Source organism: Pseudophryne corroboree, chromosome 7, assembly GCF_028390025.1.
Source record: "Pseudophryne corroboree isolate aPseCor3 chromosome 7, aPseCor3.hap2, whole genome shotgun sequence".
Lineage (NCBI taxonomy): Eukaryota > Metazoa > Chordata > Amphibia > Anura > Myobatrachidae > Pseudophryne > Pseudophryne corroboree.
This window is the reverse complement of record NC_086450.1, coordinates 322,454,381-322,471,531: the sequence shown is the minus strand read 5'-3', so window position 1 is coordinate 322,471,531 and position 17,151 is coordinate 322,454,381. Positions and strand designations below refer to the sequence as shown.

Here is a 17,151-nt window from a genome sequence, read left to right as displayed (position 1 = left end):
CTCTACTCCAGGGGGATCTCAGGGTGGGGGCTCATCTGAGATTCTTTAGCTCTTTTTGGAACAGCTACTGCCGGGATGCCTGGGTAAAAGACCTGATCTCCCAGGGCTACACACTGGAGTTCGAAAGTTCTCTGCCTCACAGGTTTTTCAAGTCTGGTTTACCGGCTTCAGAAACCATGCGCCTCACGGTACAGGAGGCCATTCAAAAGTTAACTCTGACCCAGGTCATTGTTCCTGTGCCACTTCAGCAACAAGGCAAGAGATACTATTCCAGCCTTTTTGTAGTACCAAAACCGGACGGTTCAGTGAGGCCCATTTTGAACCTCAATTCATTAAACCCATATCTGCGGGTTTTCCAGTTCAAAATGGAGTCTCTGAGAGCAGTGATCTCAGGTCTGGAGGAGGAGGAGTTCTGGACATAAAGTACGCTTACTTCCATATTCCGATATGGCCGCCTCATCAGGCCTACCTCGGGTTTGCTCTGTTGGGATACACTACCAGTTCCAAGCGCTACTCTTCGGCCTATCCACGGCCCCAAGGGTCTTCACCAAAGTGATGGCAGAAATGATGTTCCAACTCAGGATCCAGGGTTGAACATTGTCCCATACCTGGAAGATCTGCTGATCAAAGCAAGATCAAAGGAACTACTGTTGGACAGCATCTGCTGCATGACATCCCTCTTGTCACACCACGGTTGGATTCTGAATTTTCAAAAATCCCACCTGGAGCCAACCCAGCGTCTCCAGTTCCTCGGAATAATCCTGGACACGGTGGCTCAGAAGGTCTTCTTTATTAAAGACAAGGCGAAGGCACTTCAGGAGTTGGTTCGGGCAGTTCTGCAACCAAACAGGGTCTCTGTACATCTTTGCACCCGTCTGTTGGGAAAGATGGTGGCCTCCTTCAAGGCTATTAAATTTGTCAGATTCCATGCAAGGACATTCCAACTGGATCTCCTGAAGAAGTGGTCTGGTTTGCAACTGCAGATGCACCAGGTCATACGTCTGTCACCGCAGGCCAGGATTTCTCTTCTGTGGTGGTTGCAACCCTCCAACCTCTTGGAGGGGCGGAGCTTTGGGATCCAGGATTGGATTCTCTTGACCACGGATGTGATCCTTCGGGGCTGGGGAGCTGTCACCCAAGGGGCACAGTTTCAGGACAGGTAGTCAAGCCTCGAAGCCTGCCTTCCTATAAACGTACTGGAACTCAGAGCAATATACAACACTCTGCTACAGGCTTCTCGTCTGCTCCAAGGTCAAGCCATTCAAGTTCAACCAGACAATGACGCGGCGTTGGTTTACGTCTATCGGCAAGGAGGGATGAATAGCAGGGCCTGCATGCGGGAGGTATCAAAGATTCTCCTCTGGGTCAAAAGGAATGCAAGGGTGGATTCAGCCATATTCATTCCAGGAGTAGACAACTGGGAGGCAGACTTCCTAAGTCGTCACAATCTACACCCAGGAGAGTGGGGTCTCCACCCGCAGGTATTTCGACTGATAACAGTTCGGTGGGGCTGTCCGCAGATCGATCTGATGGCATTTCGGCTCAACAACAAGCTTCAGTGCCATTGTTCCAGGACGAGGGACCTTCTTGCCTCGGCACATGGTCACGCTGACAACGCCATGGGTTTACCAGCTGGTGTACCTCTTTGCTCCGATTCGTTGCTTCCCTGGGTTCAAAAAAGAATTGGAAGAGAGGGAGTTCAGGCAATTCTCATTGCCCCCGACTGGCCTCGAAGGGTTTGGTAAGCAAATCTTTTGGCCATGGCAATCGAAGACCCCTGGCCCCTGCCACTTCGGGAGGATCTTCTTCTGCAAGGACCGTTCATCTACCCGGACTTACTGCGGCTTCGTTTAACGGCATGGCGGTTGAGCGGAACTTTCTACCTGAGAAGGGAATTCCGGGTAAAGTTATTGCAACCGTGATTCAAGCCAGGAAAGCTATCACGTCGAAGCATTACCACCATATCTGGAAACGATACGTCTCCTGGTGTGAGGGCTGAAAATATCCACTTGCGGATTTCAACCTGGGGCGCTTTTTGCGTTTTGTGCAGGCTGGTGTGGATTTGGGACTGAGGTTGAGCTTTCTTTAAGGTTCAGATCTCGGCCTTGTCCATTTTCTTTCAGAAGAAATTGGCTGCTTTGCCTGAGGTACAGACGTTCCCACAGGGTGTCCTTCACATCCAGCCTCCTTTTGTGCCACCCACGGCACCTTGGGATCTACATGTGGTTCTGACCTTTCTACAGTCCTCTTGGTTTGAACCTCTGATGTCGGTGGAGGACAAGAACCTTACGTTGAAGACTGTCATGCTCCTTGCCTTAGCTTCCGCTAGGCGCGTTTCAGGACTTGGCGCTTTGTCCTGTAGGAGTCCCTATCTAGTCTTTCATGAGGAAAGAGCGGAACTCAGGACTCGACAACAGTTCCTGCCTAAGATGGTTTCTGCTTTCCACCTAAATCAGCCTATTGTGGTTCCGACGGCTTCGACCACTTTCTCAATTCTCAGTTCTTGGATGTGGTGCGAGCCCTGAGGATTTACGTCGAGGACTGCTACTGTCCGAAAATCAGATTCCCTCTTTGTGCTGTATGATGCTCACAAAAAGGGTCGTCCTGCTTCAAAACAGTCTATTGCCTGTTGGATTAGGCTTACCATTCAACAGGCCTACGCTTCGGCGGCCTTTCCTATTCCTCGGTCTGTCAAGGCCCACTCTACCAGGTCTGTGGGTTCTTCCTGGGCGGCTGCCCGTGGTGTCTCGACCTTGCAACTGTGTCGGGCCGCTACCTGGTCAGTGACAAACATGTTTGTCAAATTTTACAGGTTTGTTACCCTGGCTACTGAGGATGTCCACTTTGGATGTACGGTGCTGCCGGCATCTCAGCATGTTCCCACCTGTTCTGGGAGCTTTGGGACGTCCCCATCGTACTAAGTATTCCCGGTATCCCTTATTGATGATAGAGAAAAGAATATTTTAATTACCTACCAGTAAATCCTTTTCTCGGAGTCCATAAGGGATACTGGGCGCCGGCCTCTGTGCTTCGCCTTCCTGCAAGCTTTTGTCCTTGTGTGAAGTTGGTTACGTAGCTGTTGCTGTTTTCTGGTTTCACTAGCTGTTGCTAGTGTGTTTGTTCTGCTGTGTGCTGGTTCGTTAATCTCACCACTGGTTGTCTTGTCATGTTTCCTCCTCTCAAGTATGTCCGTCTCCTTCGGGCACAGTTTTCCTAGACTGAGCTGTGGGGGAGGGCATAGTGGGGAGGAGCCAGCACACCCTGTTGAAAAAATTTAAAGTGCACCGGCTCCTTTTGGACCCCATCTATACCCCATCGTACTAAGTGTATCCAGTATCCCTTATGGACTCTGAGAAAAAGATTTACCGGTAGTTAATCAAAATCCTCTTTTTTTTTTGCAGTCCTTGTTTTACTGCTAGATCTGTGGTGCTCCCTTATTTAATAGTAGCTTGGTTCTAAAAATCTAATCACTAATAAAAAGGTTGAGCTTTTGGTCAAGGGCCTAGGCTGCTGTAAGTGTACACAATGGATGAAATTAAATTATTTAGCTCGCCGGCAACCACTAGATGATGCTCAACGGGGCAATTCAATTGTAGCTCCACTCGTGCGCAATCAGCTGTCTGCGCATGCATTTCAGTTCGCACCCCCCGTGGGTGGCGAACCGGAATGAGCGAAAAGGGACCCCGTTTGGGTGCCCAAATGGCAATTTTCACGCCACGGGCAGTACTTTCCTTGGGTGTAGCCATTTGACGGCTAAATCTGGGCTGTCTAGGCGCGATCAGCATGGAAAACCCCCCAATTGACTATAAATTTGGATTGCACCTCCAGTGTGTAGAACTTCATAAAGTACAAAAATGGTCTTGTCACTTTTTACCGTATCTGCTACAGGTGCTCCTCGGGTAACGCCAAGAACCATGGATTAATATTTACTTACATTAAGATGTCTCAAATTCACATCTCTATAGATTTACCAAATTTTTAACACATTTATATTTACAACCGTGAAAACCAGAGAAGAACGGGTAGAACAGCTAGTATATTTAAAAACACAAATATTTTGTGGAAAACATTAGACAAACCACTGTAGTACCATCTACATTTTCCAGTTACTACATTGCAAATGTAATATTAAACTCTGGAAGGGTTTCTTACATATGTTTTGTTTTAGCATTGAAAGTTTCAGCAGCATTTTTAAACCTTTTGCAATAAGTGCCGGTGTAAACCTGTTGGAACTCATACAGGCATATTTATCTTGTACTTTTTCTTATTCTAGGCAGTAAACCCTGGGAAATCCCTTTTTCTTTTGTATGCCCTGAAGAGCTCCCCACGGCTCAGCATGTTATACTTGTACTTATTTGATTACACAGAAACCTTTCTACCATTCATCCACACAACGTGTCCTTTACAAGAAGAAGAAAATGAGGAAGACATTATCACCAAATTCATTGTAAGTGTTGAATCATTGACTTTGTTCTCATTTGTGGTTTGCTAAGGTGTTTAAGGAAGGGATATCCATTTACCTTGATTTTTCAATTGTAACCTGTTTTTTTGTATTCTAGAAAAGCAGTTATTTGGCCATTTAGCGGATGCAGCGCAGCTGTTTCCAGTGACTTTTAGGGGTTTATCTACAAAGTGTTGGATTTTGCAAGCCATCGCTTCTTGACAAGTTGGAGTTCAAAATTTTAAAGGCCAGCGTGTTTTTTCACTTATTATTGGCAATTTAAATTTTGAGCTCAGGCTTGCCAAGAAGCAGCAGCTTGCAAATGTTGTCGCCTGTACATATACTACTCAGTCCCTGCAAACACGTCTTCCAAAATGAACTACAGGTTGAGTATCCCATATCCAAATATTCCGAAATCCGGAATATTACGAAATACGGACTTTTTTGAGTGAGAGTGAGATAGTGAAACCTTTGTTTTTTGATGGCTCAATGTACACAAACTTTGTTTAATACACAAAGTTATTAAAAATATTGTATTAAATGACCTTCAGGCTGTGTGTATAAGGTGTATATGAAACATAAATGAATTGTGTGAATGTAGACACACTTTGTTTAATGCACAAAGTTATAAAAAATATTGTTTAAAATGACTTTCAGGCTGTGTGTATAAGGTGTATATGGAACATAGATGCATTCTGTGCTTAGACTTAGGTTCTATCACTATGATATCTCATTATGGTATGCAATTATTCCAAAATACGGAAAAATCCGATATCCAAAATACCTCTGGTCCCAAGCATTTTGGATAAGGGATACTCAACCTGTAATATACACCTCTTCTCATGTTTTTGTTTTCTGTTTTGCTGGCTGCTAATGTATCTAAGTGAAGGTGATTAAGGTGTGGAGAACAATCTAGTAGTAGCATTTGTATTCCAATTTAACTGCCCTTTTACAAATCCTCTCATCTCTGGGTGGCAAAATCTTAAGAAGACTTTTTCATGTTATGAAACCTCCTTCTACAAAGAAACCATCCCTCCTATGCCTTATGCCAAAAACTAAGTAGAGCAGATGATCTCATTCTGCCCCCGTTCCATCTTCCATTTTGAAGAGCCCTGAGTTCCTTGGTTATCCACCTAGTGCCAACAAAGGGGCCCATGGAGTACAAATTATACAGGTACAGGAGGTGAAATGCATTCCTTAAACCAGTGGTTCTCAAACTGTGTGCCGTGGCACCCTGGGGTGTCTCGGTACACTCGCAGGGGTGCCCTGGGTTGGTGTTCCAGGACCAACTAAAATTTGTGGTCCATGTAATAGGAACAATCAGTGTTTCAGTGCGAATCATAAAATATGTGGACAAACAGGAGCGAATGCTATCCATCACCACATAACTGAACCTAAGAATGATATAAAAAGTACTTTTACTTTAATAAATAAAATTCAAAATTTCTCATCAAGAAACTTTTGGTCTAGGGGTACCATGAAAAAAATTCTGATACTCTAGTACGCCGTGATTCAAAAAACTTTGGGAACCACTGCCCTAAACTATCAGAAATAAAAAAAAATATATACGTGCATGTGCTTCACAAGACCCTCATGTAGTCTGTGTATTATAATGTCTCCCCACTGATATCCCTCCATTGTTTGATGTGTTTTAAGCACTTAACCCTCCGTCAGGTGCACCTCTGGGACTCCCGGGTTCAGGCGCAGTGCGCCTGACGGGCGCCTGTTAGAAAATCGTCATTAGCACCTAATTAACTCAATTCTAACGCTCTTAAAGTGATCAATGACCTTCATTAGGACGTACAAAGAGAGACATCATAGGTTTTACGGGCCATTTCAGCAGAAAATCTGAAGCAAAAAAGAGAAAACATGAATATAAATTTGGGTGCAGTGTGCCTGAGTGGCCACCCTGGACAAACCTACATATTTACACAAAATATCCACAACCTTTGTAATTTTCATTCATAAAATTAGCAAAATAAACAATTTATAGATGAAAATAAAAGGAAAAACGAACCTTCAAAAGTCGGAGGAGTTTGGGTGCAGTGTGCCTGAGAGGCCAGGAGGGTAACTACTGCACTCCACGCAGGTGGCGGGAAATAGGAAGGTACTAGGTACCCTCAGGGTGGATAGGGGAGCGAGAACAGCTTTGTGGCGCCTGTCAGGCCAGCTGCGCCTAACTGAGGGGGAATTACTTTTACTAATGTTTCATCTTGCCGTTTATTGTTGGCACTGCATTTTTGCTGTATTTATATGTGAAATGTTCCATTTTTGGTTTTGGGGTGTCTCCGGTTGCCCTGACCTCAAGCTTTTCTTTCTGTTCAGTTTTAATATTCACTTTTATATTGTGAGATGGATTTAAAGTTTTCCTTCTGTTATCAATGTTGCTTTTCCAAGGCTTTTGATACACAACATTTTTGATCTTCCCACCTCCCATTTCTGTCAGTTATTTTAGTTTGTCGATTTATGGTTATTTCAGTCAGTTATTACAGTTCATTAAAGTTTTTATTCAAATCCATCCAGTGGAAGGCCCAGGTCAAAGTTCTGCCAAGCATTCACCAACAGGAGGTCCAACTGGGACCCCAACCCCCTAGTATTTCTTCTGGGATCAAAATTTACTACTATGTGAAATTTTCTTCCAAATCCATCCTTCCAGTGGCAGGCCCAGAACAGGCTCCCTGGGCCAAAGTTCTGCGTAGTGTACATCAACGGGAGGTCTCAGAGTCTGAGCAGTAAAAAATAAACTACAAATCCCATATCGCGCCTCTTCCTTCTCTGACCAGGTCCCAGTAGCCGCCTGCAGCTCCCCTGACCTCTGCTATCTGCAGGGACAGCAAGTGAGCGGAGCTGTGCTACGAAGAGAGATTGGTGGCGGGTGGTACGGGTACAATGCCCTGGTCTGGTGACGCCCCTCTCTACTGGGCTTGTCACGGCACCCAGGGCACGTGCCTTGCGCTCCACGCCATAGTAACGCCACTGCACATATGATACAGATTTATTTATAAGACTACACTTACATTTTGATACATCACAAACCAAACAAAACAAAAATTGGTTCCACTTGCTTGTTAATGCTTTCTATGCCTAGCATGGATTGCACATTTTCCTCCTGACAAAAATGCATCATGTTTGTGGTTTCAACTAGTTAGCAATGCATGTTTTGTATAGACTCTTCACTAGCCACTTGTGTTTTATATCCTTTTGGATACAGTAATTTGCTAAACCGAAATACAATTAAATGTTTACTGTATTACTTAAAATATCATATATACAAATAAAACTGACCTAAGTTAAGATGTCCAGATGTGAAATGTAATGTACTATAACCTGAGATGTCATTTGCTGAGTAGGGACTGTGAGGGATATACTGTATGTTGTGTAATTTATCTGCAGGTTTCTGTAGCCTTAAGTGCATTGCGTGGCAGTTCTGGAGTGCGGGTAAGGCGGTATTAAGACTAGAAAAGTGTATTGTCTTAATTAAGAATGACCTGAATGCTAACAAAAACTAACTTGATGAGTTTGTACTGATTTTTATGTGACTACTGACTCTGTTTATGATATGTAGCTCTCTACCAGCTGCAGTCCCAGACAGTTCATTCTGCATAACACTACCTTCTCCCACCGGCAGGCGTATTCTCTGCACAAAGGCAGTCTTCATTGTAACACCAGCCTCTTATAACACTAGTTTTGCCCTGTGTTTGAGTCTGGCATTATAGAGACTGAGTGCTGTACATAGAGAAATTCTACGTAGAGGACACTAGGCTTTTGGACATTATATAAAAATGCATGTGTATTACACAAAAGAGGTGAATGTTTTTCTACAATATGAATATTTTAGTTCAGAGGTTCTCAAATGCAGTACTCAAGGCACTCCAACGGTCCAGGTTCTAGGTATAACCATGTTTCAGCACATATGGTAAAATCAAATTAACTGAGGTGCTAATTTTAAATCACGTGTGGTTCAGCATGGGTAGACTTAAAGCTTGGACCGTTGGGGTGTCTTGAAGACTGCGTTCCTTTTAGATATATGTGATGCAGGGAATTAGGTGGCATGTACAGTTTTGTTGATTTATATGTATTCAGTGTTTTTTTTAGTTGCATAAAATAATTGATCAGAAGATCAGGCAAGTGGAGACAGTAATAGCACCAGCAGCTCTGGACTAATCAGCCTTCTATTTGAGTGCTTTCTTCAGGTTTTATTTCTTCTATAGCTGAGGAATAAAATGTGATGTACATATACAGATGTGACACTGTTCAGCTCACCCACAATTGTGGGTATTCACGGCAGGTTGTGTGCGTATAGTCACACCTGCGAACAATCTAAAATGCACTGAGCGATCGCGGGTGCGACTATATGCACCTTGCCACGAATAATCGCAGTTGTGGTAAAATTGCACCCGTGACTCTAGCCTTCCCCTCTGGTGTGTGTGTCTCAAACAATCCCTTAAGTAACCAAATTGGCAGCTTGTTGCAATCTACCCCAACCATTGTACATCGTCTTTACCATTGGAAGCAGTGTCTTTATATAATTTGGTGAAGTTGTTAATTTTTCGCATCCCAGTACACACTTGTACAATCATTCTTGAGATGCGATTGTTCTTACAATATCACTGACGTTTGAAAGTCCCAATGGACATGCATGCACACTGTTACAGTCGTCTTTGCTGTTTTGTGGTGCTCATCTCTCAAAACCATTAGCTGATATGGTTGTGACTCGGTACACACACAACAGATCCATAGCTACACAGTTGGAGGAGCATTGAATGGTTGGTAGTGCACACACATTTCCAACTTTGCCGACATTGTACAATCGTGTTGCATAAATTTTAGCATGAACATAAGACAAATTCAGCAGACGCGATCTGTTCTGTTAAGCTAACACATGATTGGGTGCATACACACTGTTACAGTGGTTGTGAATCGTATGATCTGCGAGATGATTATGCGTGTGCCTAGCTTACTGTGTATGACTATAGATACACTTACATACAATTCAGGGTTCCATAGATTCCAGCTATGTGTTTTATCACAAGCCCTTTGATCTAAAATATGTCTGAAAATCACTGGAGCAAATCAGGAAGATAAAGCAATATAGTCAGGCTTTAGGTGGCACTTGTGTAAGGTAGTGAGTTCAGGACTGGAGGTGCAGGCCCCTCTTACCAGTAATACTGCTTTCCTATGTTAGATGTCATTTAAAGCATGTTCTCTTTCCTGCGTTTTCCTAGGATCTGCAGGAACCGACATGGACCCAGTGGCGGGAGTTCATTGTCAAGTACTTTTTTCTTCCATATCAGCTCCTTGCTGAGTTTGCCTGGGACTGGCTAGAGGTTCACTACTGGACCTCACGATTTATTATTGTAAACGCGATGCTGCTTTCTGTGCTGGAACTGTTCTCATTTTGGAACTTGTGGTCAACGAGCCAGTTGCGGTATGTACTCTACGCTCTTTCACAACATAGCATTGCACAGATCTTTTAATGATACACTTATTGGGCTTAGGGGATCTCAAGATTTATGTCTACTTGTGAAAGTTTACGCTGCTATAGAGATTTTATTTATATATATATATATATATATATATATATATATATATATATATATAATATTTTTTTGTTTTTTTTTGTTGGTATGTACCGGCAGCATACCCAATAATATCCAGCATATAGGGGGAGATTTATCGAAGCTTGGAGAGTACCAACCAACAGGGGTTTATTTTGGGGTCCGAGCGCCCCTGGCAAAGTAAGGACTGGTGCCCCCTTATATTATAAATAGAGATGGTGTGCGCCTTTGACACATTTAAAAAATAAAGGGGTGTGGCCACACAGTAGTACAACCTTATTCACATTACACTGCATGGTAGTGCCCCTTATTCACATTACAACACAGAGTCGTGTCTGTTGATCTCATTACACCACACAATAGTACCATTAAGCAGGAGATAGGAGGAAGACAAGGGGAGACTTGAAGAACAGGGAGTGATGGAAGCAGCCAATTTGCTCAGGTGAACAGAGATCTGGCATGAAGGTGAAAAAACAGGAGGCAACGTGAAGACGCTGGGAATAAAAGGTGGAGAAAAGAGGAACACAGGGAAAACCAGGGAGATGGGAGGAAAGAGAATGTCAATAACCAACAAGAGCTTGCTAAAAGAAGGGAACCAGCAGTCCAAATCAATGATTAAAAAATTTAATTAGCCACCAGGATAAGTGTCATCTTGCATATAGAAGCCATGAAATGCTTAACAAATACCAGTCCAGTGTTACATCTGTGAATTTAACTTCAGACAAATGCATACTCCAAACAGCTGTTTTGGTGCCAGCGCACATTTCTCAAGGGACTATAGCACAGTTATGCAAATGGAAGGCTTAAATATATACGACGCCTTAATTATGTTCACATGTGTGTTCACTACCTGGGCCGGCTCAGATCTGGCAGATCAGCTCGGCTCTCCATCAGGAATCAGATCTCCTGATTCCAGTTTCCAGCGGCAACAACAGGTCTCAGAGAGGAGGAGCCGGAGGTGAGGAAGGACGGGGAGGAGAGAAGGGTTCTCCCTCCTCTCCTCTGGCCGTAGAGCCTCTTCCCTCATTGTTACTGATGTCGCTCTCCTCACTGGACAGGACGCTGACAGTTTCACTACCCCCTGGCAGTGTGTGGCACCGCCAGTCAGAACCCCAAGCCAAGGGGTAGATACGCCGCTGTCAACGAATAATCTTCTGTCACTTTACAGGCTGTGTTTATAAAATGACAGATCCTGTTTGGTTGGTACTTTATCTCTTTCCACTTTTATCTTTGTCCAAGCTTTGATAAATCTCCCCCATAATGACATAAACATCACAGGTGTATTGTGTACACCTCCTATCTGCTGTGATCATTTTATTACAGTGAGCAAGACTTTGCTGCAACGCTTTGAGAGGAAGCCTTCCCTTCAGTTATAAGACCTCATTTTATAGATCAGAAATAGACTTAGAGATTAGCATTATGAATTATCGGTTGACAGAATTGATATAAATACCAAAGTAGGAAATTATAGAATCACGTGCATATATGCATTATCAAACCTATACAGACCATTCACCAGAATGATAAGAACACCAATGATTAAGTACAGTGTTGTCACATGATCATTATCGATTTGACTCAATGTGTAGACCCAACTTTCCTATTGATGCTTAAATAAGATAATATTTGGAACATAATGAGAGTATAGTAAAATAAGTTTTAAATATGTTATTTAATGCTCTCAAATGATTTTAAGTGGTTAGCATTCAATCTATTCGTGGCAAATGAAAATTTTAAAGCATTTGTACCACAGGGTATATAACACTACAATACACTTCAGGAATAATACATTGCTTAACCTGTTCTATGTCCACAGGTGGTAATCCTCACCAGTCCTCATTTAATCCATAGGGTTGTAAAGCACAGGTTCTCAAACTCGGTCCTCAGGACCCCACACAGTGCATGTTTTGCAGGTAACCCAGCAGGTGCACAGGTGTATTAATTACTCACTGACACATTTTAAAATGTCCACAGGTGAAGCTTATTATTTCACTTGCGATTCTGTGAGGAGAACTAGAAAACATGCACTGTGTGGCGTCCTGAGGACCGAGTTTGAGAACCTGTGTTGTAAAGCATTGATCCTTGTAATGCAATAAACCTCCCTTTAATGCTGTTCCCTACAAGCATTGAATATATACCGCCACTAGAGCATTCAACTTTATTCGGACACATTGTAAACATTACGTTTTAAGATTAGTAACAGCAGTGTCCTATCTCACTGTATAGTCCCTGTGTTTGTTTGTTTTTCTTTAATCTCTGTGTCCATTCTCTGGCTTCCTTCTTTATATCTGAATTTGGATTACACATGAATTACGGGAGAGTCATTACAATTGTAAATACCTGGATATAATAATGCAAAAAGCAAGTGTTAAAAGTGGAGAGGCGAGCCATTGGAGAAGTTGCACCTGGCAACCAATTATCATTGACGTAACATTTATAATTTGCATACTATAAACGTATACAAGGCAGCTGATTGGTTGCCATGGGCAACTTCTCCACTGGTTCACTTCTCCACTTTTATCACTGCTTAGTACATGTCCCCCTAAATATGATATACGAACACCAGTGCATAGCTACCATGAGTGCTGGGTGTCCATTGCGCATATTGCTGTAAGTCAAGGGTACCCTACACCCAGAGCGCAGTCTCACCAGATGGCTGTTAGCGCCATGTTTCCAGTGCTTTCTTATAAAATATGAGGCCAGCATCTGCACAGAAGATAGCATCCATGCCAGAGTCCCTGCTACCTATTTCGCAGACACTGGCATCATGTTTCTTTTTCATCCGCTAGGGGTCACTGGAGTACTCTTGGGATATGGCCGGGGCGTCAGCAGGTACAGGCACATTTTAATATTTAAATTAGTAACCTTTCACCCCCTCCATACTCCCAAGGTACTTTAGTGTTTTTTGTGCCTTCACAGGGATAAGAGCACGTGCTGGAAGTCTTAAAGACTTTCACTTTTTTTTATTTTTTCTAAAAATTTTGATTTTGTTCTCCTCACAGTCCCTTCCCAGCTTACTAAGAAGCGTGGGTCCGGGACTGTGTGCTGCTGAAACCTGCAGCATAGGCTTGTCGGTGCTCAGGAAGAGGAGCCCCGCCATAGATCTAGATCAGCTTGTGCTGAATTCAGCCCTGGGCTGTAAGGAGCTGGACGCCACTTATATGAGAAGCCCCGTCAGAGCCTCCACACAGTCCACATCTCCGTTACAGGTGTGATCTGTTTTACTGTAGAGCAGGGCGGTCAGCTCATATTGCCGCGCCCGCCATGTGTGCCCGTACTGTGCGCTCCCCTGCCCAGCCGCGTTCGGTCACACTGCCGCTGCTGGGCGCCTGCTGATCCCCGCCTCCCAGCGCTTCCAACAGTGGCCGCGGACAGCTCTCACTGCTGCCGCGGTCCGCACAAACAGGAAGCGAGGACATGCTGACGGGCGCGCACAGCGCCTGATGCTGCCGCGGCCCGAACACAGCCTTGTGAGAAACGCCCGCGGACAGCTGCTGCCGCGGGCTGCACATAGTGATAGTAAGAAGTAATTTCGGCTGTGGACAGCTCCTGCAGCATCCGCGGGCCAGCCGTAACCGCTCCCCTCCTATCCAGTGTTCCTGGCTCAGTGGGAGATAGCGCTGCCACTGCTGGCCACCCACACCACAGCTGCAGTAACAAGCGGTGGGGGGACAGTGGATTACAGTACAGGCTATTAAGCCTACATAAATACACAAGTGCCTACAATAAGGGAGGTGGCCAGGGGGGTATCACAACTGAGGGCCTGAGCTGACGGGAGGCAGCCTCAGTTGTAGGGGCTGAGATGTACCGGAACCTGGGAGGTTGTATCAGACCCCTGGACATGTAAGTACAGGTTGAGTCTCCCTTATCCAAAATGCTTGGGACCAGAGGTATTTTGGATATCGGATTTTTCCGTATTTTGGAATAATTGCATACCATAATGAGATATCATGGTGATGGGACCTAAATCTAAGCACAGAATGCATTTATCTTTCATATACACCTTATACACACAGTCTGAAGGTAATTTTAGCCAATATTTTTTATAACTTTGTGCATTAAACAAAGTGTATCTACATTTACACAATTCATTTATGTTTCATATACACCTTATACACACACCCTGAGGGTCATTTAATACAATATTTTTAATAACTTTGTGTATTAAACAAAGTTTGTGTACATAGAGCCATCAAAAAACAAAGGTTTCACTATCTCACTCTCACTCAAAAAAGTCCGTATTTCGGAATATTCCGTATTTCGGAATATTTGGATATGGGATACTCAACCTGTAACATGAATAATAACTGCCCGAAGGCGTGACCACGACAACTTGGATAAAAGTCAATGATGTTTATTATGACAACTCCGCAACACAGCAGCAGTAAAAGAAAACGTAAAAGTCAGCAAATAATAAATACAGTTCCTGGGGGTACTACAGGATGGCAGGAGCCACAGGGCACTGGTAGTGTGAGATAGTTCTTATGATCTTCTAGATGGAAAGTCCTTACCAGGCCCGACTGTAGCAATGGAGATAACCCAGGATTGTGCCAGCTGGTGTTCCAGGAAAAGCTGGGTTGCTGAAGGTAAAACAGCTGCTGTGGATACTGGCTGGAACCAGACTGTTGTTAGCACGGAGTGGATACTGGCTGGAACCAGTTAAATAATAAATGAACTTGGGAGCGATGAAATATGAACTGAAATGTAGAACTTGAGAGCGGAGAAATAATAATACCGGTGGAGAGTGGTAAAGTGTAGAAAGGACACCGGCCCTTTAAGGGAAGCTGTACTCTGCTGAAAGCTGAGCTGGAAGCAGGTTATGTTGTAGCTGGAAACAGATGAATCCACAATGGATTGGAGAGTCAGGCTACACCGCAGGTGGAATGCTGGTGCGGGTCTCTATGGTGGAAGTCTTGAGACAGGAGCTGGAACCTGGAAGACAATCACAGGAGAGAGACAAACAGGAACTAGGTTTGACAACCAAAGCACTGACGCCTTCCTTGCTCAGGCACAGTGTATTTATACCTGCAGCAAGGAAGGGATTGGCTAGGCAATTATGCAGATTAACAATACTGACAACAGATTGGAGGAAATGATCAGCTGACAGAATCCAAGATGGCTGCGCCCATGCAGACACTTGGAGGGAAGTTTGGTTTGTAATCCATGTGGTAATGAAAACAGTAATGGCGGCGCCGGCCACTGGAGACAGGAGACGCCAGGCTGACAAGTGCACATCCAACCACGCGGACACAGCGGAGGCCGCGGCTGACGTAATCGCCACTCTGACACTCTGCATGCAGAAGCTCAGGGACGGCGGCGGAGGCCGCGGGAGACGCCATGCCAGATGTAATATGGCGTTACTGTGACAGCGTCTCAGAGAGACAGGAGAGGATACAGGAATGTACACATCAGGATAACAGATGGGATCCGGTCCTGGAGCGCTGAGCCAGCCTTAGGAGGCATCTGATGGGTAAGAAATGGCGTCCAGATACCCAGATCGTGACAGCACCCCCCCCTTTAGGAGTGGCCCCAGGACACTTCTTTGGCTTTTGAGGAAACTTGGAATGGAATCTCCGGACCAAGGCAGGAGCATGGACATCAGAAGCATTGGTCCACGACCGTTCCTCAGGACCATAACCCTTCCAGTCAATAAGATATTGTAGTTGACCGTAACGGTGACGTGAGTCCAGGATCTTGGCCACTTCATACTCAACGCCTCGTTGAGTTTGGACTTTCGGAGTTGGAGGAAGTGAGGAATGAAACCGATTCAAGATCAGCGGTTTCAACAGGGAAACATGGAATGTCCTGGGTATTTTTAAGAAGGGAGGCAACTGGAGTCTGTAAGCAACAGGATTGATGACTTGTTCAATCTTGAAAGGACCGATATAGCGAGGTGCAAACTTCATACTGGGAACTCTTAACCTCAAATTCTTCGTGGATAACCATACCCGATCACCCACCTTGAGAGCAGGAACTGCTCGACGCTTCTTATCCGCAAACTTCTTGTACCTGAACGATGCCTTGAGCAGAGCTGATCGTACGCTCTTCCAGATATTGGCAAACTGATGCAAGGTGATATCCACTGCGGGAACAGAAGTTGCTGGAAGCGGTTGGAACTCAGGGACTTTAGGGTGGAATCCAAAGTTAGTGAAGAATGGTGTTGAAGCAGATGAAGAATGATACTGGTTGTTATGACAGAACTCGGCCCAGGGAAGTAATTGAACCCAGTCATCTTGAGAGGAGGACACATAGATGCGGAGGAAGGCCTCCAAGTCCTGATTCACCCTCTCGGTTTGACCATTGGTCTGAGGATGGTAAGCCGTGGAAAACTTTAGCTTGACTTGGAGGACTTGACATAAACTTCGCCAGAATTTGGCTGTGAATTGAACTCCTCGATCTGAGATAACTTCTTCAGGAAGACCGTGGAGTCGGAAGATCTCTTGTATGAATACTTGAGCCAACTTGGAAGCTGACGGAAGACCGGTGAGAGGAATGAAGTGTGCCATCTTGGTGAACCGGTCAACTACCACCCAGATGGTATTGAACTTGTTGCACATGGGTAAGTCTGTAATGAAATCCATCGACAAGTGGGTCCATGGTCGACGGGGAACGGATAGTGGAACCAGTTGCCCCGCAGGCGACTGGCGGGATACTTTATGTTGGGCACACTTTGGGCAAGATGCAATAAACTCCAAGACGTCTTTTTTCAGAGTTGGCCACCAATAGGACCTAGAGATAAACTCCAGGGTTTTTTGGATACCTGTATGTCCGGCAAAACGGGAAGCATGGGCCCAATGCATGAGCTTCTTCCTTAGCATCGGCTTCACAAAACTTTTCCCTGATGGGGGCGTAGAGTCCATCCCTACCGTGGAGAATGCCAACGGATTTATAATAGGATGCTTGTCTGAAGACTCTGACTCATTTTCTTGCTCCCATGAGCGGGAAAGGGCATCGGCCTTGCGATTCTGAGAGCCCGGACAGAACTGGAGTTTAAAGTCGAACCTGGAAAAGAAAAGTGCCCATCTGGCCTGACGAGGGTTGAGACATTGTGCGCCCTTCAGGTATAAAAGGTTCTTGTGGTCTGTAAGTATGGTGATTAAATGAGAAGCTCCCTCCAACAGATACCTCCACTCTTCTAGAGCGAGCTTGATG

At 44.6% G+C, this 17,151-nt stretch overlaps 1 protein-coding gene across 3 annotated transcripts in view; it reads left to right on the top strand.

The window, feature by feature from the left end:
- Positions 1-17,151, top strand: part of BFAR (bifunctional apoptosis regulator) — a 60,715-nt gene that overhangs the window by 29,693 nt on the left and 13,871 nt on the right. For 2 of the 3 annotated variants that reach the window (XM_063934312.1, XM_063934313.1), the window contains exons 6-8: positions 4,274-4,447; positions 7,835-7,879; positions 9,667-9,869. In XM_063934312.1, coding sequence (XP_063790382.1) covers positions 4,274-4,447; positions 7,835-7,879; positions 9,667-9,869 — 422 coding nt within the window. The remainder of the gene's footprint in view (positions 1-4,273; positions 4,448-7,834; positions 7,880-9,666; positions 9,870-17,151) is intronic. The other variant, XM_063934314.1, reaches the window with a different exon arrangement.